A 22739-nucleotide genomic window follows, 5' to 3' on the forward strand; every position below is an offset into this window, starting at 1 on the left:
GAAGTTACTTCCATGTTGGGGAGGTCACGGAATCCTCTCGTGGGGAGGGTATCGTCCTCTATCTGCGACCACTGACGCATCTGTGACGGGTCCCTCTGTCAACCCCTAGGCCTCAAGATGCGGATGAACTTATCGTCTAGGGCGCTCTCCAGGCACCCCTCCCATTACGATGCCTGCACTTGCAGACTTGGCGGTATTCCTAGTTCTGAGACAGAATAGTGAGAGGCTCTCTCTTTCTCCCGAACCCCAAGCTGCCCTATCGGAATTTCTAACGCCTCTCATCGGATGGACTGTCTCTGGGTCCCTATGAAGACGGGGCCCTCGATCGTCATCCTCCACTATCCTGCAACATGGACGGTGTACTCCGTACACTAGGTATCTATTAGTACCGTATCCTCTCGCGAGATTGGGATGAAGCTAGAAAACAGGCTAACGGCAAGGGGTATCGCGGCCGCTGTAATGGGCATAGTGTGCTGGCAGAAAGCAGGGATCTGGATGTTAAGGTACATTAGTACCTCTATTTGCCTTTGAAGAGTATACAATCGTTTAACTCGTTAGATAGGTTTTTTAGGTGTATATCGTCACTTGATAATTAGCGTAGGATTTTTCCTTATCTTTTTGCGTGACGGCGGTGTAATATTTAGGTTGATTTCGCTTAGCGGCGGGCGGTCGGGCATCGTGAATATTGTGATAGATTGGCGCAAGTGGGTGGATGGGTGGGTGGGTTGACCGCCTTCTATATTAGGCTTAGTGTTGAGGATATCCATTAACTAACTCTGGCTCGCCTACTCTCTAGCTTCATCCCAATCTCGCGAGAGGATACGGTATGAGCAATACACAAACGACAACTCCTTCCCCACTAGCCCTTCTTCAAGCTATTTTAGAACACCCCTTCATGCTACCCTCGTCTCAGAAGAACGAGGCCCCTCGATGATGGTGCAATGGGTGCAACCGGATGGAACAGTTGCTGCAGCTTCGACTCGGGCATCCGTCATCAGACGCTGGTCAAAATTTGCCCGGAAACTTTGTCACTGTAGAAATACGGATGACAAAAGAGGCGTCCGAAGTGACCCGGATTTCTTTAAGCAAACCCCCTCTCACCTTGCGCGGACGCACCGGAGCGGAACCACACGACACTCCCCCAACCCGGACTAACAGCTGCTTGAATCAGAAGGGCTTCGAGCTGCGCGAAGGCTGGGAAGCAAGCCTACCGCGCTGGCAGGAAACGAAGCGAGAGTAAGAAAAGAAAAGAAAAAAGGGCGGGGGGGGAACCGGACTTCAGCACGCTAGCGTTTCGTTCCTTGTCTCTCCTTCGCTCTCTCTGCATCTGTCGCGAGCGGTGTGTATTGCTTCCCCTCTCCAAACCAAACAGAAAAAACGGTGATCGTCGCCTGCTCCCTGTTTCGCACTGGGTAGAACACAACAAGGCTGGCTTAGTGCAAAGCTAGCAAGGGGGGGAAGTGCGTTTGAGCCCAAACACTGTAGCGCCCGTGATTCGTGCTGCGTCATTTTTTTTTTGTTTTTTTGCGGGGGTTTCTTTTTCCTTCTATTCTTACGTTTCTTCCCCTCCTCCTCCGTCGATGGCGCAAAAAAATAATAAGTAAATAAAAATCCCGGACCAGTCGTTGGTGTTGAGCTACTGCAAGGAACGGGCATTTGCCATGCGAAGCGGGCGACGCACATCATTGTTTGAGCTAGTTTGACACACGCCAGACCGGCGAGCCAGCAATGACGTTTCGCACCAGAACCGCAGCCAGCCATGGCCGAAACGGAGCGACCAAAATCCGTGTGGGGAAGCGGGCCAAGTCCACCGACAAACCGTCCTGAATTGTCTCGCGCACGACGACAGCTGAGCCCGCTCGGATCGGCAGTCACTGTCGCAACCACGGGTCACGTTGACATTGGAGGTGGTGCTCCGTCTAGCTGGGGCGGCGCCACAGGGACCGCAACAATGCACCTACGTGTGCGCTGGAAGCAAAGAAAACCTGGCCGATATCACCCAAGAAGCGCCATCCGAGCGGACCGCTTCCTTGGCGCCGCTGGACCGTAGCGCCAGCCCGTAACTCTGAAATAGAGGACATGCCATCCCGCTCCCGTTCTCCAGACTGGCTCGTCTTCGCCTTCCGCCAAACTCAAAAACTGAAAGAAAAAAAAGACTAAAAGAAAGCTAGAGAAGAAACTTTCACGGCCATGCCTAGGAGAGGCGACTGATCGATGCGTTGTTGCACCGCTCGCTCACACGTACTGCGTCAGGACGACGTGGTAGGCAGACCGGCACGCGTTCTACAACTCTACCCTCCCGTCTCGCGGGCGGGGGCACGTCACCCCCCTTAGAGTCCTTTTTCTAGTGTATGCCTAATTTTACTCAGGCAAATACTTTCACTGTGTTCCTACTACAGTGTGTGACCAGTATTGGGTACTCGTGCGGTCGTCCTACGGGGGACAACCTTGAATCAATACCCGACATCCTGGCGGACTGGTGTGCGCAAAGGGTGGGGGAGAGGTGGGGCAAGAAAATTGTCGCTACACGGATGGATACCAGAGGTGATCAAGCATATCGGCCTCGCCGTTACCAAAGTCGCCTGTTCTCGCGGCCTCGCCTGGCCGTCATGGAAACGACGCCAGCTCGCTCTCCCCCGTCGCCGCTGGCGTCGTCATCGTCATCATCGTCGTTGTCTACGAAGCCCAAGAAACACAAACGTTGAGCCACGCATTCCTCCTCGTCGACTGCGCTGGCAGCAGAACCTTAGGAACCATACTACACGCCACGCAACGGCCAACTCTATCGATGTCGATCACTCTCAATCGATGTCATCCACACACCCGTGCCGATGGAGAGAGCAAGGTAAAGTCTAACCAGTCACCCACACCCCACCCCCACACAAACGTGTACCTAGGTAGTTTGCACACGTCCATCGCGAAATGATTTACAGCATCTTATTGGGGAGGATGCTGTAGGAGCGGGGGTGCGGGGGAGGAGGATGGGAGTTCTCTCTCAACTTCCCTGCCTTAGGGGGGCACGTAAAGTCATCAAACTCTACCGCGAGTCAACAATAAGCGGCCATGCTGCCTCCCCGTCCCATACTGCAATCCTTGCAATTTAGATCGCCAGCACGTCCAACGATTAAACTGGAAGATCGGAAGAAAGTCCCCACCCGGACCGCCGGACGTCTGAGCGTGGCCGTGGCAAAAGGTATCTGATGTCTGCGCGTGAGGACCAGTCACATTGAATGGCCGTCCCGGGGGTTTCGCCATAGCAAAATACTTTTTTCATCATATGATTTTCAACCATCAACGCGCCCAACCAGGGCTTTTGAGAAGGTGGAATGTACTTGGATAGACCGTTTTTGATTGTCCCCCCCCCTCCCCCCTGATAGAAAGTGTATTGTGTTTGAATAATACTGTATGTAATGTAGCCTTTGGCGCTCGAGGCCCGGCAAAGAAATGATGATACACAGCAGGTATTTTTTACATTAGAATAAGATCGGCCATTTGTTCCACACTGGCCCTCAACTGGCTCCCCTGAGCAAAATTGCGCCACCAGCACCTGGCAAAGTAAACAATATGTAGACGAGAAATATGACGACGAGATGAAGGGAATCGGTTTGATATCCAGCTTTCGGGACGGATACCATGCAAGATAAAGGAGCGCCGCAGACGGGTATCAGCTTGATGCAAATAAGACAGGAAAGGAAAGAAAGAAATGCGCTTCTCCGAAAGGAACGCAATGGATCAGCCGTGATGTCGTTGTAGACGTAGGGAGCGTAAGCGTTACACGAGTAACAGTTTCAGGGAAACGAGATGAAATGACGCCAGGTATGATGCGTTGAAAATTTGAATCGGGATAGAGGCTGAAGCCGGTCTTGGTTGACTCATCACCCGCGGAACACGGCATTGGTGAGGAAGAAGGTTCCGCCGTCCGTCGGGCTATCCTTGGCTGGGGGTGAAGGTGCGGCAGGAGACGAGACGGTGCTCTTGACATCTATGGACAGTCCGCTCAGAGCCTCGTGGCTGCGCGCCCGGTAAATATCCTTCCGCTCGTCGTCAGAGAGGGCAGCGGTGTTCTCGGCCAGGTTTGCCTCTGCGCTCATTTTGGTGATTTCGTTCTCGACATCGGCCAAAAGGGCGTAAACATCGCTGTCGGCATAGATGCGGATGCTTTCCATGCCGGTGCGACGGTGGCTGAGGGTAGTCTCGTGCTTGGTGTTGACAGGCGCCTTGGGTGTCTCCTCGACCAGGGGTTGCTCGATGATGGTGCTGGGGATCTGGGCGACTACCCTTTGCGGCGAGGGGGGGCTGTTGACAGTTTGCGAAGAAAAGGCAGTCTTGGCGGGGCTCCGAGGAGGAGTGGAAATGTTGCCAACACTCGGCGAGCGCAGGCCCATGGCAAGCTGCAAGGACTCGCTCGCAGCGGCAGCCGCCGGAGTAGAAAGGATAGCTGCAGCAGCGACGTGTTCCAGGAGCTTTTGGCGCACCCGTGTCCGGCGGTTCTCGGCCTGTTCCAGCTTGTTGACCCAGTCATCAATGGACGTGTCAAGCTCAGCAAGAGCTTCTTCTTGCTTGAGCATGGAGTCCGTGCTGAACCTCGCCGTCCGGGGAGAGCGGAGGTATTGGCACATGCGCGAGTGCAGGTTGCGTCGACCAGCTCGCAGTGAGTTGTACGTGCGACGAAGGTACTCGGTCCGTTCGTCGAGCTGACGAAGTTCCTGAGGTTATTGTTAGTCCTGTTCCTCCGTCATGATGCGCGAGGTAAGGTTGTGCGGCTTTACCTTTGAAAGGGCTTCGACGTCCTCCTTCCTGAGCACCTCGAACCTGGACGCCTGGCCAAAAGCCTGCGTTTGCAGCGCCGCCAGTTCGTCCTGCTCCATGTGGCTGGCTGCTTCGTCAGCTCGCCATCCGGTCGGGAGCTCCTCAAAGGCCCGGCGTTCAGCGCTCTTGTTCCGGGTTGAGGAACTTCGCTTGAGCGGGCTGTTATTGTTTCGCGCGTCGCTCCGCTTCCTAGGGCGTCCCCGATCCATGATACTGCCAGACTCGGACTGTCCTCTCTTGTGGGTGTTAGGGAAGGGTCGGAGCACATGGCCTGTCTCGGGCCCTGAAGAGGCATCGCTGTTGTACGAGCCGGACGCCGTAGCGGTCGGTGTGCTGTTGTTCTCCCGTCGCATGGGGGAGTCTCTTCCTTCCATGATGGGGGCTGATGCGGGGGTGGTGGCAGACTGGATGCTGTGACAAGCGGAGAGAGGTGTCGTCAGGGCGGTAGAAGCTGTCAAGGGTGTGTAGGGGGTTCGAGATTGTGATCTGGGAGAGTCGTCGGTTCGGGCAGAAAGCTGGGCGGTGTCGTAGCCCGAGCTACCAGATCTCATGCGGCTGTTTGACATTTGCTTTGTAAGACTAGGCACATTACCAATGTGAGTAGGGATGACGAGAGGGGCCAGTTGCTTCGGCGAGGCCAGCGGACGGGGTGTCTGAGACTCCGAGGTAGACCGTTCGTGTCGTTCCGGAGAGCAGGCGGGAGTCATGTAGGCAGGCATGTTGGCGTCGGCGGCAGCAATGGACTTGAACGAGCTGTTGGACTTGTGCTGCTTAAGGTGGTGACCGGGTGCGCTGGCAGATCTCTCATGTAGAGGAGGCCGTCCCGGGATAGTGGCTGGGGCGTGTCAGTCATGACCTTTGGAGGCGAAGAATACCGGACGGTGGACTTACGTGAATCCATGGGAACTTCCTGGACAGTTGTCATTGGGCCCAGCTCGGGAATGCTCACTTTGCGCCGTCTAATAAGGTTGTGCTCCTTGATGCGCAAGCGGAGCGAGCCGCTGGTGTTGCATGGCTTCTCCGTCTTTTCGTTCTGTCCCATGGCGAGAGCGAAGGCCTGCTCAGGGTCGAGGACCTTTGCAGCTGGGCGTTGCGGGCGATCCTTGGGAAAGAGCTGGTACCTGCGGCCCTCTGGTTGGTGCATTCTCCACACAAAGGGCTTGTAGTCTGTTGAAGGCAGTGGTGGTAATTGCGTCTATAGTTGGGGGAGAAAACAGACTTGGTCAGTTGTTGCTTCAGAAGGACAAAGGCAAGAGAAATAACGTGTAGGTTGGGTAGTTGGAGGGAAAAGAGTGATGTCCATACCGGTTCCATAGGAGGCAGTGGGGAGGGCGGCTTTGCTATATACGGCGGAGCGGTGGGCTCTCCTTTAACACTGAGCATACAAGATGCGATGTGTGCCATTGAAGGAGAGGAAGGACGCGGGTGCAGGGTTCCGGAGTGAGGGAGGGATATATGGATGGCAGCTGGTACAGGCCGGGAGAAGATCTGGTACAGCTATAGCCAAGGTCAGGGTAGGTATGGGTCCCACGCTATGGTAACACATTGGCAACTCGGGTGCAGAAGTCGAGCAGTGAGGCTATATATGTCTTGGGCAGTAGAGAGGAGCAAGACTGGAGAAGAGGAAAAAGCTCGAACCTGCATTTGACAGGGGGGTGGCACCCCTTGGCTGCTCCGATATGCAGGCCGGTCTGTTTTCTGACAGGGAGCCTTGACACTCACTCTGTCACTCTGGACCGGGAGGCTATGGGTCCTGGATGAGCATGGGGGGCATGGTGTGCATGGGAAGGGGGCTCAGGTGAACAAGCTGAGAGAAGGGGGAGTACGTACAAGAGTTGCTTGGGGGAGGGGGGGGGACACGGCACGATTCGGGGCGAACGGGGGGGAAGGAGGATTGGAATCAGAAAAAGTGGCGAGGAGCCGGATTGAGGAGCCAGAGCCAGTGGTATACGATGATTTTTGTATCGCAGCTTCGCATTGGGGCAGGGCAGCTGCTGATTGCGCACAAGGTTGTAGATTGTACAGTTTCGGGTCAGGGAAGGAGCAAAGTTAAGAGAGCGAAGACAGCACTCGCAGATGGACTGCGGATATGTATACACACACACACACACACACACACGTACACACACACGTAGGCAGTACGAGTATGTCGAGTACGTGTGTGTTGAGTACGGGAGTGTCCATTTAGATGCTACAGCTACAGCACAGATGGAGGCAGATGTGTGTAGAAAGCTTGGAGTTGTCTCGCGTCGGCGCCTGCGCCTGCACCTAGTCTAGGACTAGACGCACTTCACAGCGCTCTACGGGACGGAGACAACGAGTGCGGAAAGAGACAGGGGAACCAGAGGTGCGATGCGATGCGATGCACGCCGCAAGCTTCGTGGGCTGGCTGCTTCCAACGTGCCTTCTTGATGCATCTTCAAGACGGGACAGGACCGAAATTGCATTTCGATACCCGGTCAGAACACCCCTTCCCTGTAAGAAGAACTGGGCGAAACACACGAGGGACGTAGTGCCCGACTGCCGGAGAAAGGAGCAAAATTAGGAATAGGGCAGTAGCTAATTGTGTGGCAGGGGTGGAGCGCCAGAAAGCCGTAGGGGAAGATGCAGAGAGAGAGAGCGAGAGAAAGAGAGAGAGAGAGAGAGAGAGAGGTCATCTAAGGCCATGGCCGGAAACTTACATACCTTGTTTTGTATCTACAAAGTACATCGGGTAGGAGGAGTAGAGTGAGTGGGTGATGCGTGTTTGGTTTGACCATCCTTCTTTCACAACTTCTGAGGTGCAGAGAGGCAGGTGTGCAGAGGCAGGTAGGTACAGTATGCAGAGGCATTGGCTGCGCGAACAAGGCAGGTACGAACATGGTGCATGCATGCATTCGAATAGGTATTCAGGTGAGCTGCGTCGCTGTGCATCTGAACCTGCACCCGCATGGGGAAGGGGGGGGGACAAGTTGAAACGGGCTTGGGCATTGAAGCAGAACCAAAGCCACCTCGACCTCGGGTGTCATGGAAGCAGGGGAATTGGCAGCAGCACTGGCAATCGTGGCTGCAGTAAGAGAGAGAGAGAGAGAGAGAGCAGGAGCAGAGCCCCCCCACCTGCCGCGGCTGGTGTTCCACTCGAGAAAAAACAGGGGTACGTACCGACACAGGGGGGCTTTCTTCTGGCCTGCTAGCGTGAGGTATCCGTCACTCCCCTCGCCCCTCTTCCCATCCTGTGGCCCACTACGGATACAGAGGATACCTTGTCGTTGGTGGTTCAGCATGTTTATCAGGGGAAATCGGAGAGAGAAAGAGAAAGAGAGAGAGAGAGAGAGAGAGGGAGAAACAATCTGGGCTGCGTGGACAAGTCTAATATACACTAAATACCACCAACGTAGGTGCATACAAATACTGCGGTATGGACATAATAACTACCTGTACACAGTATAGTAGTCTACATGTACAGATACTCCGTACTCTCTGGAAAATTGCAGTGTACGGAGTAGGTATGTTACAGATGGGGGGTAGGGTATCCGTACCTTACCTAGTGTGCGCGGTACGTACTGCGACCCAGTGAATGAACATGGGACCCCCCCAGCCGCCGAGTAACCGATGGCCACCATGCTGGTCGATATCGCCATCCTGATGACCTTTCTCTGGGACCGTTGGATGGTACTTGGTAGGCGAAGGGTTCTTTGCTAGTGTACTATTGTGGTGTGGTATACTATGTAATTGTACGAGCACACCAGCGCGTTTGCAGCTGAGTCTAGAACAGGGAGAGGGTTCCATCCATTCCGCTTCTCTCCATAACGATATACATAGTAACATACATTGCACCAAGTCTTGTACGCTCGCTACATAGGTAGGTACCTGCAAGAGAGTATGCAAACCACGTGTTGGTGGTTAAAAAGGTTGCCCGCTCAAGGCATTGCTAGATACCTTGACAACCTCCGCAGAACTGTCTCTCCTCGACGAGCTAGCTTGTCTTGGTCTGTTGTCTCCTTCCATGTGCTACTTTAGCTAGTTCTCAGGATCGTGAGCACGGGATCCGCTCCCTCGCAACTGCCAGCCTCGGATGGCCGGTCTTGGAAATACCAATGGATTTGTTTGCCTGGTGGTGTTTCCTCTCCTCCGCCTTGTTGTAAATCCACAAACCACTCGGGCCTCTTTCTTGTCTTTGACCACTACACACTATAACTCGATGATGCATCTAACCAACACACCCATGCGTCTTTTGTCATCTCTCATCGTCTTCTTGCCTTGTCCCGTCATTGCTATGACCATCCGATGACACCGTCGCTACCAACACGAGAATCAAGAAACGCGCTAGCCAACGGCTCACGGCCGCCCGACTTTGCTTGCTTTTTCCGGCAACGACTTCAATCCGCTTACCGAACATATCAGCGCGCGCGTTGAAACGGCCTGACTCTCAACTGTGACTCTCTGCATACGCCATGTGGGCGCTCAACCGACGATCGCCACAAACAAGACAGCACTTGGACACGATTTGTTTATACTAGAGCCCACTTTCTTGACCGGCACATCTGTCTACATCCAGTTTGAGGCTTGCACTACCTACCCAGCTACCTAACATCCAACACGGGCAGCGACACGAACCCAACTCCCGACGTTCCTTCCGTCTCGGTCTGCAACGCTGAGTACAGCTTCACTCCGTCTCACCTTCAGGCGACGAATCATCACCCTAGCCGTGTACAACGACAACCTGTTTCTTCCTTACCTTCCCCCGCAACACTCGGACACTGCACGCGCGCGTGTGTTTATGTGTGTTACAGGGGCAGTGGGATGGTGAGATGTTGATGGGCCTATCGCAAACCTTCGCGGCACACGGCCTATCCTATTCAACCACGGCCCCCTGCCTCGCTCAACTACGACATCCATCAGCCACCGCATCACCCCTTCTTTGGGCTGCACGCTCCTCCAAGGTCACCCGATGTGACCACAGCCTTGATAAACGACGCCGCTTGTTGTCGTCTTTCCTGGTCGAGTCGCGAGCCGAGAGACACCACCGTCTCAAATTCTGCTCTTCGGAGCTTCATCTAAACTAACCTCACGGCCTACCTGGCGATATTCAACGGAAAGAAGGCGACGATGCAGTATGAACCTCCACAGCTCTCGGGAAGAGGGCCTGTATGACCCAAGACGCCGGCACTCGACACTAACGCTCCGCGCCAGTAGGGAAAGGCCTGGCCGTACGAACCGGAGAATTTGCGGTATTGGCCGGATATCAGATATGGTCCACGTTTGCCACGCCAACCCTCTGCATGAAGTTGCATGGAGTTGCATGAAGGATAACCCCCAGGAAAAGGAGGGGCAAACATTGGATGACGAAACAGCTGCAACATATATCAGGACAACAGCCACTCACAACGCAAAGAAACGGCGGTTCGAAGGCAACTAGCTGCCTCCCACTACAACGCCGCCGGTGGCAGCCCGAGTTTTTCAGGGTTCAACGACTTGCCGTCGATGTTGGCTTCAACCAACGGGACGGCGTCCGTGGCTTCACTAGTGAAACCTGTCCGTTCGGAGACTCGGGAAACGCGAGCAAAGTCTAAGCCCTCGGTCCCGATAGCACTAACAAGAGGTTGACCTTGGGGTCTTGAGCTTTGACATGACGTGGGCCTCTGACAATCCGTTCCATGGCCATCTCAGCGCCAGTCAATGACTTTGACTCCTCATCACAGCTGGCCGTTTGGCAGTGCACTGCGACGGTCGGTCTCAAATCATTCTAGATTCCGTCCATTGGCGATGGTTCTGGGCCATTTAAACTTCTGTCACTTCCCTACTAGCCAACAAAGCGCCACCAACGTTCGTCCACAGCGACCAAGCTGTCCATCTGTTTTAAGCGGCTATGCACGTACAAGGCGCGGGTGGTAATGTCCGTTCATCCTATCGTCGGTCCTTTGATGAGACGGGAGGTACTTGGGTGACAAAAACGATGGCCGCTTGCCATATGGTAGTGGTAGGTGCAACCGGCCGCCTTTTTTTGTTACCCGAGTGGGAGTCCTACGAGCTATCTTCGCCATGTCTGGGAAGACGGTTTCACCTTACTCTTTTTGCAACTCCCGCTCGGAACGTTTGCCGAAGTCCAGCTGCCAAGCTTTCTCGGCCCAGTGGTGCTATGGACCTAGCAAACCTTTTCTTGTCCCCGTTCAGAGGAAACAGCGGCGCGGATGTGCCTGGGATCCTCCCGGCCTGTCAACCACCGCCAATCCTAATAACCGTTATCCGCTCTAACTTCCTACCTCATCCTCATCGGGCGCACGGCAGCAGAGAGGCGAAGGGTTGCGCCATACTCGATATGTCGATTGACCCGGTCAGAAAGGTCAAAGCGCACCTAGGCATCTCCTCTTCTTCATGGTGAAAGGACGAGGAGTAAGACCTAACCCATTCTACAATCATCCCACTCTAAATAAGCTGCCTGCAGACAGCTTGATCCACCCGGCAGGGACAAAGCGCATTCCGGACAGAACCCGTCCGCGGCTCAGAGTCAGGAGCGTGTCGCTTCGGTTCTCTCATCGATCATCGCCTCCATCGAAGAAAATATTGTGCGAATCTCGCTATCGGTCCTTGGACGGCATGGGCATTCTCACTCCATCACCCCGCCCAAGCAGGACTGTCGCCATCGATTACGGCCTCCCGCCCACCCACTGTGGAAACCTTGGGTCGCTTGTTTACATAGTACGCTATATCGCCAGGGAAGCCTGGAAGCAAACGTTGGCCGGGCTTCGCACCCGAGGCAAGGCCCCCCGGTCCGGCTCTAGGACCAACAACCTTGTCCTAAAGATCATCGATATCACCGCTCCCACGCTTCTGTCTCCGCTCAGTGGCCCCTCCACCACGTCCTGTTGCACTGGGAGTGTGATGGAGTGAGTGCCCAAAGGTCTTGAGAGTCAAGTGAAGTCAGGCTTAACTCGAGACAGTGCAGACGCAGTCCATCCTCGTGGCCACGTGCTGTTTGTCTGTGTGATCTAAGTGCAGGCACGGATGAAATGAACTGTCTCAGTTGTTTTTAGTCAACCAGATCTTGCAGTACGTCGCCATCCTAATCTCCCCCGTAGCTTCTGAAAAGTTTACACTTACGACACGCTCCGCTCCCGCTCCGGGACCAACAGACAATAGCGTTGCGACAGCCCTGTTTTGCCGGCCGAAAGCCATGGCGCAACATGTTCAATATTCCATTGGATCGGAAATTGTCGTTTGACAGTAATGGATATATCTGGCTCGAATCCACACTGCCCGTCGTCCCAACCTCGCTACCGTGCCGCATTAATCGAGGATAAGAGGAAAACGCCATTGGGTTCGCGGCCTCTCGCAATGCAATTTGCTGCTGCATTTCGCATGCCGCAGGCTCAGACCGATATTCCATTTCACGGGGCCAAAACGGAGACCTCTGGATTGACTCGTCAACCTCCTTTCCACGACCCTCCGATACCCTGGCGGGTCGCAACGTGAACGTCTGGAATAGGTTGCCTCTCCGCTCCCCGTCCCTCCTCCCCTTTCCCATACAGTAACAAAGACACCTGGTCCTAGTGCCCCGACGAAGCTCCCCTGTCGGAACAATGCTTCGGCACTGGCTGGAGGGGAGCTCCGAGCTCCAGTTGGCAATTACCTACTCAGGAGACTCGGCTACCTTTCGAAGGTGGCAGAACAATATCCAACATTATGTGGGTTCTGCTGCGATGGCCGGGGGGTCGTAGCTTGGCAATGATATTTCATACCGCTCGATTGTATTACACGTGATGGGCCAGATCGGCACACATTTGTTTGCTTGGGAGACATTCGGCTCAGGCAATACTCATTATGAACATCATTGGTCACAACCGAAATGACAAAGGCCATGTACGGACACAACCAGACAATGGAACTTCCCCAGGCCAGACGATGAGTGTGCTCGGACTAGTAGTCCGCGTGGTGATCGGCCGGCTACGACCCAATTCACAAGCGATGTCGTGTTGCTATCACATTCACACGGACTGTGGCAACCCATCAAGCCCCGCTGTTACAACCATCTCTGCAACAACGTCGTATTCTTCACATCGCTTATGTGCAGACGAGTCGCAAACGGCAGGCGATATGGTAACTGGACGGCGGGCCTTGCAGTCCTTGCCTACGGCTGCAGGCAAAAGTCATGGTGCCAAGCAGCAGAAACCGGAAAAAGAGCAGCCATGGGACGCAACACCATGATGCAGGTGTTGCACTGCATATGGAGTTTGGTTTCCGCACATCACCCTCAAGGCGGACTGCTGGGAAATTTTAAGTTGCGTCCAACGCTTGGCAAGAGACACCCGCGGCCCGGGCCTCGGCGGTGTATCAAAAGAAGCCTTTGGTTAGCTGTGCTGTTACTCAAGGCCAGGGAGTAAGTAATCGTATCGCACCGGTCCAAAACGGCTCCAAGATTAATAAAACGATCGTCAAAGAACATCACCGCCAATCACCTAGGTGCGCTATTAATTCTCTATATTTATTTCTGACGATACCAACCGCTGGTCCCTTGTCCTTTGGTTGAACAACAACTCCACATCATCCACGCGTGCTATGATGTAGAAAGTGTGCTGCAGGTGTGACGCCTACTGAGGAAACCTGCGGTTGACTGACAGGCGGCTGAAGCTCTGATTCTTTGGGGTCCCTGGCCATGGCTAGCACAAGTGAAAGGGTTAATGGTCGATTCCTAGGAATTTTACAGTGTCCCGTCCGGGATAGGCCGTGCTCTCGTTACCAGAGAAGCCAATTGCCCGACAAGAATGCCGTAATGTATGTTTCCTTATCTATTGCGCTCATAGGTGTACTTGCAACACACCCAGGCGCACACGGCTGGGCATCGGCTAGTGCGACCTACGTCTGTCTCTCTTGGACTGTGGTGTTCCTAACACCATGCGGGTGCAGTGAACACGGCAGTCGCACTTTTTCCCCATGCCCGGCGGGATTCCCTTCCACGCACGGCATGTGGTACCGTAGCAAAGTGAACCCCGTGGGAACGGAATCACCAGACAAACGCTCCCTCACCCTTCGGGAGACCTCTGTGCCGGTCCCTAGGTCCGCTATAGAGAAACCTCATATGCCAGACATAAGCTTCCAAAGAGCTTCTGTTAAACCGGAGAGTAGCAGTCTGGGGCGTTGAGAGAGGGGCCAAGGAGTCGCAAGAGCGTTGAGAGCTGTGGCGATGATGTTCCAAGTCGTGACCAGCCGTCGCTCCCCAAGGAACCCGACTCAGACCCAGCGTGTGTCAGTCCAACTTATTGATTACTGAACGAATACGGCAGCAGGCATAGGTAGGTCCCTTTCAATTGAACTGAGTAGGGATCTGAATTTGAGACAAACTACGATTGTTCCAATATCCCTGCTGTTTTGGCCTATAATATGTGCATATAATGACAGGCACCAGACTCGAGTTCGTCGCAAACCCCTGTTTAGCGCTAGTAGCACAGTTCGGTCGAAACCCGTTGTCCGACAACCCACGAGATATGACAACATGGCGGTATCCCGCTGGACCTCCCCCGAGTTCTCCTCCGGACTCGGGTATGGCTTCCATTGGGGTCTAATGAGCTGCGTACCCACCGGGCCACCAGTTGGTTGAAATCGCAACTATGGGGTTGACGATGTGGCATCTTGGTTGACGAGCATACGAAGCTCCAGAGAGACGAGAAAGCCCAACTGGCACTCGGGGATGGGGGGTTTTTTTTTGCCCTTTTTCTGTTTCTTCTTCTTTTTTTTACTGGGGAGTAGCCCGGGTTGTGCGAGCTCCTCGAGGTCTAGCTAGCGCCGGACATTGGACGAGAAAGCTCCTTTGCATGAACCATCCTGTCAAACGGGGGCATGCCAACCCTCTGGCTCCCCCTGCCGTGCGGTCCTGTCCGCCTTCCTTCATCCAAAAGGAGGGCAAGGTCGGGTCGCGTATACACACCCGTTGCCCTTCAAGTGCGGGGTTGAAACACCGTTTTATCCGACCAGCCGGGCGTGACATTTTCACCGGTCGCCTTCGATTCGCCAACGGCCACCAGGAATCCACACATACCATTCTCCTTTCATCAAAAGCAGCACAGAGAGAGAGAGAGAGAGAGAGAGAGAGAGAGCACAGGGCGGACAATCGTGGCAGGCAGCGAGCGCAGGGCAATGTGACGCCTCGCGCGTAGCCAAGGGCATATACGTCGTATATACACGTGTACTGCATGCATACTGCGTGATGGGCACACGGCGCGCTTCGATATTGCTTTTGCAGCCACCGCCCAAAGGCCAGACCGCCACGGTCCAGACCGTTGGACATCGGCATGGTTGCAGAGGTCGGACAGAGTTACGGCAGCTCATTGCCATGGTATACGTGATGTGCCTCGATGGGCCGTCGAGTTGTTGTAGCAAGGACGAGGGAGGCAACTAGGGCCATCCATTTAAGCGCAAATTTGGAGCAACAGTCAGGCTCACAAGACCCTTGTCTCCCAGCCCACGTGTTCGGGACAAGGCTGTGGGAAAGAGGGATTCCCTGGTCTCGGGATCAATGCTGTCAGGTGCTGTCAGACGCGCCGCGCGCAAGACTCTGAGAGGGGGAGGGGGGGGAACAGCATGGGTATGAGTGGTCTGTGACTGATGGACAAGCCTGCGCGCGCTGAGGCGTAACTGGCAAGAGATCAACAGCGAAACTCCTCCCTCAAGCATAACCTTTCACAGTATGTCCAATCACCTCTCTTTCTCTTCTTCGTTTTCTTTTTCTCCGACGATTACTGCGTGCATGAAGGCGAATGCCGAATGCCACATGGCTGCTTAGTGCCAGGCCTTTTTTTCTCTCTCTCTCTTCTGCTTCACTAGCCTGGCTAATTTAACCTACACCACCTACGACGGACGATCCGATGGAAAGACATCAGTCAGCTCAAGGACAAGGACCAGCCAGTCACCGCAAGCTTTGGTCTTACTCGATCGAGCCATCTATTCATCTATCGCAGTCGCAAAAGTGTCGGAGGGCGGTGGAGAGGGAGAAGAGAATGTGTATAGTTTACGACCAAGGTTACACCACCTACGAGGTGGTAGGTAGTGTACGGACGGGGAGCCGAGGGAGCTCCCTCTTTACTCATACCGACAGACTGGATTCGTTATCTCAAGAAGTCCTTCAACCGTAGCTAGCACGTCAGTGTCACGATGTGGCTCCCAGCCGGCTGGCTAGTCGTCCAGCGGGACGGTACACAACGCGCACGGCCAAGAAGCACGCACGCAATGTACGAACCTGGGCCGCCTCTATAGGCAGCCATCTTTACCGATGAGCGTCACAACCCTCTTCGCTTCCGCTCGTGGCAATGACGTTGCTCTGTACCGCCAGAGCCAGACTAGGCTCTCTCTCTCTCTCTCTCTCTCTGCTCACTTTCTTCATTCCGGTCTTTGTCTCGATAGGCATCGGTCTAGTTATTCTACCGCCACCAAAGATACCTCTATCCCCTCCCCCATCTCGCTGGGCTGTACTAGCACGATCAGTTGCCGCGCCCCGGTGCAGTACCACCGGCGCAAGAGCCAACCCACGCGAAGCCACGCGGTGCACCCGGCCCAGATCCGCCACACTCCCTGCTAAGCTTGAATTGTTAGCGTTCCTCCGGCTTGGGAGAATGGAGGCGCCGCTGTACGATTGCTATCTAGCGCACTCCGCCGCCAGGGCCCAGGGCTTCTCTCACTTACCACCGTCCGCACTCGTCAGTTTCGTAAACCACTAGTGGGTGGGCTAGCTGAATATAGCTAGGGAATTACCAGTAGAAGCTAGTGTATAAGCTCCGCACTAAGCTGCAGATAGCAGGCGGTCAACCCACCTATACCCAGCCAGCCAGCCAGCCAGCCAGCCTTGCACCTAAACCTCCTGCTAGCGTATGCAGCACGTGACTAGTCCCTACTTCTGATCTCTGTTTCTGCCGTAACGCTAGCTGCTTCTCAGCGGCCGCTATACCCTTTACTATTAGCCTGATCGCTAGTGGTTTACGACACTGACGAGTGCGGACGGTACCTACGTACAGACTTGTTACGCTGCAGCGTGTTGCGTGAATTAAGCTAGGCTTGGAGAGGCAGTCCGCTGCTGGGGGGTTTTACTTGTCATTCGTCTCCCCTGCATGTTTGAAACCTCGTTACATTCAATATAAAAAAAAACTCTGAATTGCCCCATTAGCCCACCATTGAGGTTCTCCCCCACCCAGTTCGTATAGAAGGAGAAGCCCCGACGCCTACTATGGTATGATGGGTAAGTTTAAACTCCATAACAGGTAGTGTGGAGTTGTGACCCACGTATGAGAGACTCTCACTGGCCAGAATTATGATAGATGTGCACAAGAACCTCAAAGTACCGTCGCTGAAATAATCAAAAAAAGCACGGCCACATTTACCTGACGAGGGGGTTAAACTTTGGCCTGATACCATAGTAGGCGCGCGAAACGCGGATGGCCACACCTTCGGGCTGTTTCATAATGGATGCGAGAGCAGAGCTCGGGTCGGTCTTTGCATAGCCCTCGGAGACCGGGCCGTGCTGGCAGCACGAACGTCGTAAAAACATATAGGTATCGGCAAATGCGTCACCAGCTGAACGGCAATCCCTAGCACAATAGCTCAGATCTTATCTCAAGGGACATGGCATATGCGCTATAGAGGGGCACAGGTGTTGCAGCAGCCCCTTTTCCAATCTCCAACTTGCCCCTCCCACCTCTCTTCCACTGGAAAACGGGCGGGGCCTCTGGCAATCAGGCTGCATAATGCCTGCCCTCCGGTTGGGCGCGAGAGCTTCCAGAACAGAAAAGTGTGGATTCCTGCGACACGCCTACGTTCTGACAGCAGCGGCCCCGTTAGAATGTGGGGTAAAGGAGGCCCAGACAAGCCTCCCTCCAAGAGAAAGAGAGAGATGGGGGGGCTTGCATTATTGGCTCGTTGCAATATCGGTGATGTATTGATGAGGTCGTAATACGGACCCGTCGCGGGATGCCGTCATCTGATCCAGACAATCAATATTTCTGTCGTCTCAAGTCTCAATTTCGGCAGAATCTTTCCTTCTGAGAACATGGCCCGGTATGGGGATGGGTTCACCGCCGGTGAGTCGCGAGAAGCGACATTGAAGCTGAGGAGAATTGCATCGTTCCATCCAGGCGGCTATACGGATACCGTAATTTGGTCTGGCCGAAATCTGGCCTACGCCCGCGAGATGCACTTCTCTTTGCGAGGCCGTATATTGCAACCTTGTGCGAGTCTCGCCTTCTTGCCTGCCTGTAGACATATGCGGGCCCTGTCACACGTCTCTGCGTGTCCGACCCTTTTGTGCCTAGGAAGATTCCACCATGGGGCTAGCCACACCTTCGGGTACGTTGGAAGGGTCAGCTCCATTACTCACGCGGTGCCGCGCCGCCGGTGTGACCGCGAGGAACAGTAGCATTGGGAGCCCGACGATGACGGACCCCTGTCTATCGTGCCGCCTCGTTGAAGGGGATAGTCCCCGGTTTGGGACAGATATTCTGAGGGCGAAGGGGGGCATCGTGAGAGAGAGAGAGAGAGAGAGAGAGAGAGAGAGAGAGAGAGAGAGAGAGAGAGAGAGAGAGAGAGAGAGAGAGAGAGAGAGAGAGAGAGAGAGAGAGAGAGATAGGCAGGGGTCCAGGCGAGGAGATGAAAAGGAGACGGCGTGTGTGGCGGAACAAACCTGGATCGAGAATGGTTCTCCCGCCGCTCGAGCTCCAAGGGGCTGCGACCTGGATACCTAACATTGTTCCAAGAACAGCATCATCATGACCACGACGCCCCCCCTCCATCTGTAGGTTGCGTCAATGAGGGCTTCGAAACCTTCGGGTCTAGGGCTAGGCGAGACATCGAACGAACTACTTGGCACGGGTCGGCTCCAGGCCCAGATCCATGCCGCGAGATCAGGACCAGCGGAAGGAGACTTTTCGTCCGGTTTCCTACCCTTGAAAAGACGGAGCGGTCTTCGTATGTTCGAGTCCCTTGGGCTACGAGACGTCCTCCCCAGGCAGGTGTGCTCCTGCGACAGAGAAGGGGGTGGCATGTCAGTAACATGCGCAGGATGCGAGACAGACATGCAGAGATGGGGGGAGAGCAGGGGCGAAGTTAGGATACCCAGGAGGTGTCTATGTACGTACGACCTGCACAGGGCTAGACTTGTGCGCCACGCAGGGAGATCCCATCTCAGAGAGCCAGCGCCGTTTCACATGTTGGCCGTCTCGTCTTACAGGTCCGGTGTTCAGGTGTGTGTGATTGTGTGTGTGTTGGTGATTGTGGTACCGGTATCCGTATTGTACTTGAATCACCACGTAGGGATATCCCACATGCCAAGCTGCCGCGAGCTTATCGGCCGGAGTCTGTTTGCTGTGCCCGAGACTTTACAGAGCAAGTCGAAGCAATCGTTCGTCATCGAAGTGCAGCTTGCATCTCGGTCGGAGGGGACGACATCTCGATGTTGCGTGGGATGCGTGTTCAAGCAAGGCTTTAGCACACCACACTGACCGAATGAAGGAGTCGAATGCCTTCCCTCTTGGTGGTCTTGGATGTCTGGGGATGGAAGCTGGGGGGGGGGGGGTGAGAGCTGGACACCGGAAAAGGGACTGCGAGTTGTTGCTGAAACAAACATGGATGGGAGGGAACCAAACCGGGCCGGAAACGGGGCTGCACGTGTGGCGTACATACAACGTGGCTTGACATAATTGTGTCTCCAACTTCGCGTGGCTGAAGCTACCCCTCTAAGCCAGATATGGTAGGTGCTTACCAACGACACCACAATAGGATTCCGTGATACCAAAGTTTTGGAGACTGGAGCTCCGCAAAGTCAACAGTCTCACATGTGGCGATCTCTTCTGGCGAAGGGTTCGATTCCGCTCAGAACAAGCTTCACCCGCATCACCAGTCCCCAGAGCCGCGCAGCCGCCTTCGGCAGCACCACCGCAAATATGGCGAACACTTCAGGAAACCGAGACCCCAACACCCTCTCCAACTACGGCGCCTGGCTGACCAAGCATACGACGGCCAACTTCACCATCGACTTCAAGGACAAGTCGCTCAAGGGCTCCGTCACGCTCGAGCTCGAGTCCCTGACGGACAAGCAAAGCAAGGAGATCATCCTCGACTCTAGCTTCCTCTCCATCTCGAGCGTCAAGGTCAACGCCGCCACCTCCACCTGGGAGCTCAAGGACCGAGTGGAGCCCTATGGCGCGCCGCTGCATGTCTTCGTGCCCCAGGGCGCTGCCAAGGGCGATATTGTCAAGGTCGACGTCGACCTGGCCACCGCGGACAAGTGCACCGCGCTGCAATGGCTCACGCCCGCGCAGACGGGCAACAAAAAGCACCCGTACATGTTCTCGCAATGCCAGGCCATCCACGCCCGCTCCCTATTCCCCTGCCAGGACACCCCAGACGTCAAGTCGACTTACACCTTCGTCCTCGCGTCGCCGCTGCCCGTCGTGGCCAGCGGCGTGCTCGTCGAGGGCGAGAGCGAGAAGAAGGGCGACGACACGGTGTATCGCTTCGAGCAGAAGGTGCCAATCCCGTCGTACCTGTTTGCGCTGGCTTCCGGAGACATCGCGACGGCGCCCATCGGCCCTCGTAGCATCGTTGCCACGGGCCCTGACGAACTCGAGGGGTCGCAGTGGGAGCTGCAGGGCGACATGGAAAAGTTCATGGAGGTGGCCGAGAAGCTCGTCTTCCCGTACAGGTGGGGCCAGTACAACGTACTGGTGCTGCCGCCGAGCTTCCCCTACGGAGGCATGGAGAACCCTATCTACACGTTTGCGACGCCGACCATCATCAGCGGCGATAAGCAGAACGTGGACGTCATTGCGCACGAGCTGAGTCACTCATGGAGCGGGAACTTGGTCACCAGCTGCAGCTGGGAGCACTTGTAAGCGAGATGACGGTGAGATGACTGTTGGCGAAGAAGAAGCTAACATTGCCGTCTTAGTTGGCTCAACGAGGGATGGACTACGTATCTTGAGCGCCGTATCGGCATGGCTGTCCACGGAGATGCGGAACGCGACTTCTCTTCCATTATTGGCTGGAAGGCCCTGGGTATGTTGGCGCGCTAGCTCTTCTCCTTTTTGCACAACATCTTGCGAGAACCCTGTACTAATCACACACATAGAGGACGCCGTGGCTCTCTTTGGAAAGGACTCGGAGTTCACCAAGCTCATTATCAACCACAAGGGCATCGACCCTGACGACGCCTTCAGCACCGTCCCCTACGAGAAGGGCTTCCACTTCCTGTACTACCTCGAGCGTCTCGTTGGCCGCGATGCATTTGACAAGTTCATCCCCCACTACTTCACCAAGTGGTCTCGCAAGTCCCTTGACTCGTTCGAGTTCAAGGAGACCTTCCTTGACTTCTTCAACGGCCTCGGCGACGACGAGATCAAGAATAAGGTCGCCTCCATCGACTGGGACAAGTGGTTCTACCAACCCGGCCTCCCTCCCAAGCCCGAGTTCGACACGACCCTGGCGGATGTCTGCTACGAGCTCGCCGAGCGCTGGAAGGACGATAGCTTCAAACCGTCTCCTGAAGACGTGGCCTCCTTCTCCGGAAACCAGAAGCTGGTCCTCCTCGAGACCATCGAGAAGTTCCCTAGCCCACTGTCCGCTGACCGCGCGCGTCTTCTGGGAACCACGTACGACCTTGTCTCGTCGCGCAACGCCGAGCTCAAGACGGCATACTACAAGATTGCGCTCGCTGCGGAGGACAAGTCTGCGTACCCGGGTGCTGCAGAACTGCTGGGCCACGTTGGCCGCATGAAGTTTGTGAGGCCCATGTTCCGTTCGCTGAATAAGGTCGACCGCGAGCTCGCGCTCAAGACCTTTGAGAAGAACAGGGACTTCTACCACCCCATCTGCCGAGGTATGGTGGAAAAGGACCTCGGGCTTGTGTAAGCAATTAAAATAGTCTTGGAACGGGTTACAAGAGGAACAACTGAGTATGTCCGTATAGTACTGGGCTGTAGGGTGACCTACACACTTCTTCTCCTGCCATGTTAGAGTCTCCATATCTCCCACGATCACACATCTTCATCTGCAGGGGGGGGGAAATAGGCTGGTGGACCCATCAGTGCACCAAAACAAATGTACAAGTTCCTGCTACTCGACTCATGGTAACGGTGGACTCGGTCTATCAATGAGACATCTGTTCTACCCAGCGTGGACTACGGCCGTCCCTCGTCACCGTGACCTTCTTCTCCCTACAGACCTCCGACCTATAGGCCGCATCACTACTGACGGTATCGTTTGGGTTGCAATCTCCCGCTTGTGCTCCAGCCCGGTTCGGTTCCAAGAGTTCTCCGCATCGCCATAAACAAACGTAACCAAGAGAGGAAGTTTGGTTTGGTGATTGGGTTCCCATTGTCTGTTACACGCAAGCACTACCGCATGTCTTGGCCGATGGGGTGAGGGGGGGCGGGGTGGTTGTTCGCTTCCTGCTATGAGCGTTTGGAATATCAACCATGATAGAGGCGACCCAGGTCAATAATAAACTTTTTTGAATCCTTCTTTTTTGTTCTTGATTAAAGACAACCGAAGGCAATTTCGTCCCCACTTACAATTTACGCAGGCGCCGTGATTGCGCCAACCATGGAACAGGCAAATCATTCTTGTTTTTCTGCTCATGAAGCTCTTTATTTTTATGCCGTTTTATGCGTGTCAAGAGCCCTCTCACCTGCCGTGCAGACACATCTCAAGCAGCATACGTCGACTGCTTGTGTCCCTGTGTGGCCATTTCGAACGAGATTATACGCAGGTCCGCCAGACCAGGTGGACATCGCACGCTCAACCTTGCATCAATACTGTCGGAGACAAGACGCCGGTATCACAAATCAGAGGCATTTGCCCAACTGGGGGACCCGGGGATGAATCGTTCCCTCGGTGAGGTGTGCCCCGACCACGCGAGCGCAGTCAGGGCAAGCTAGCCTGCGTTTCCGTGCGCCCAATTGCCTCCAGAGGTAGAG

The 22739-nt window shown here is 54.9% G+C and overlaps 2 protein-coding genes across 2 annotated transcripts; one reads left to right on the forward strand and one right to left on the reverse strand.

The window, feature by feature from the left end:
• Window positions 1-3875: 3875 nt before the first annotated feature.
• GLRG_04223 (uncharacterized protein) lies at window positions 3876-5953 on the reverse strand (the record flags this gene model as incomplete). Its single annotated transcript, XM_008094908.1, has 3 exons — window positions 3876-4706; window positions 4770-5644; window positions 5701-5953. 3 exons carry the CDS (start codon window positions 5951-5953, stop codon window positions 3876-3878), a joined length of 1959 nt encoding a protein of 652 aa, XP_008093099.1.
• A 13645-nt stretch (window positions 5954-19598) lies between these two features.
• GLRG_04224 (leukotriene A-4 hydrolase/aminopeptidase) lies at window positions 19599-21672 on the forward strand (the record flags this gene model as incomplete). The annotated part of the gene is made up of 3 exons (XM_008094909.1): window positions 19599-20653; window positions 20714-20820; window positions 20894-21672. 3 exons carry the CDS (start codon window positions 19599-19601, stop codon window positions 21670-21672), a joined length of 1941 nt encoding a protein of 646 aa, XP_008093100.1.
• Between the last annotated feature and the right edge of the window lie 1067 nt (window positions 21673-22739).

The sequence above is a fragment of the Colletotrichum graminicola genome, assembly GCF_000149035.1.
Source record: "Colletotrichum graminicola M1.001 genomic scaffold supercont1.13, whole genome shotgun sequence".
Taxonomy (NCBI): Eukaryota; Fungi; Ascomycota; class Sordariomycetes; order Glomerellales; family Glomerellaceae; genus Colletotrichum; species Colletotrichum graminicola.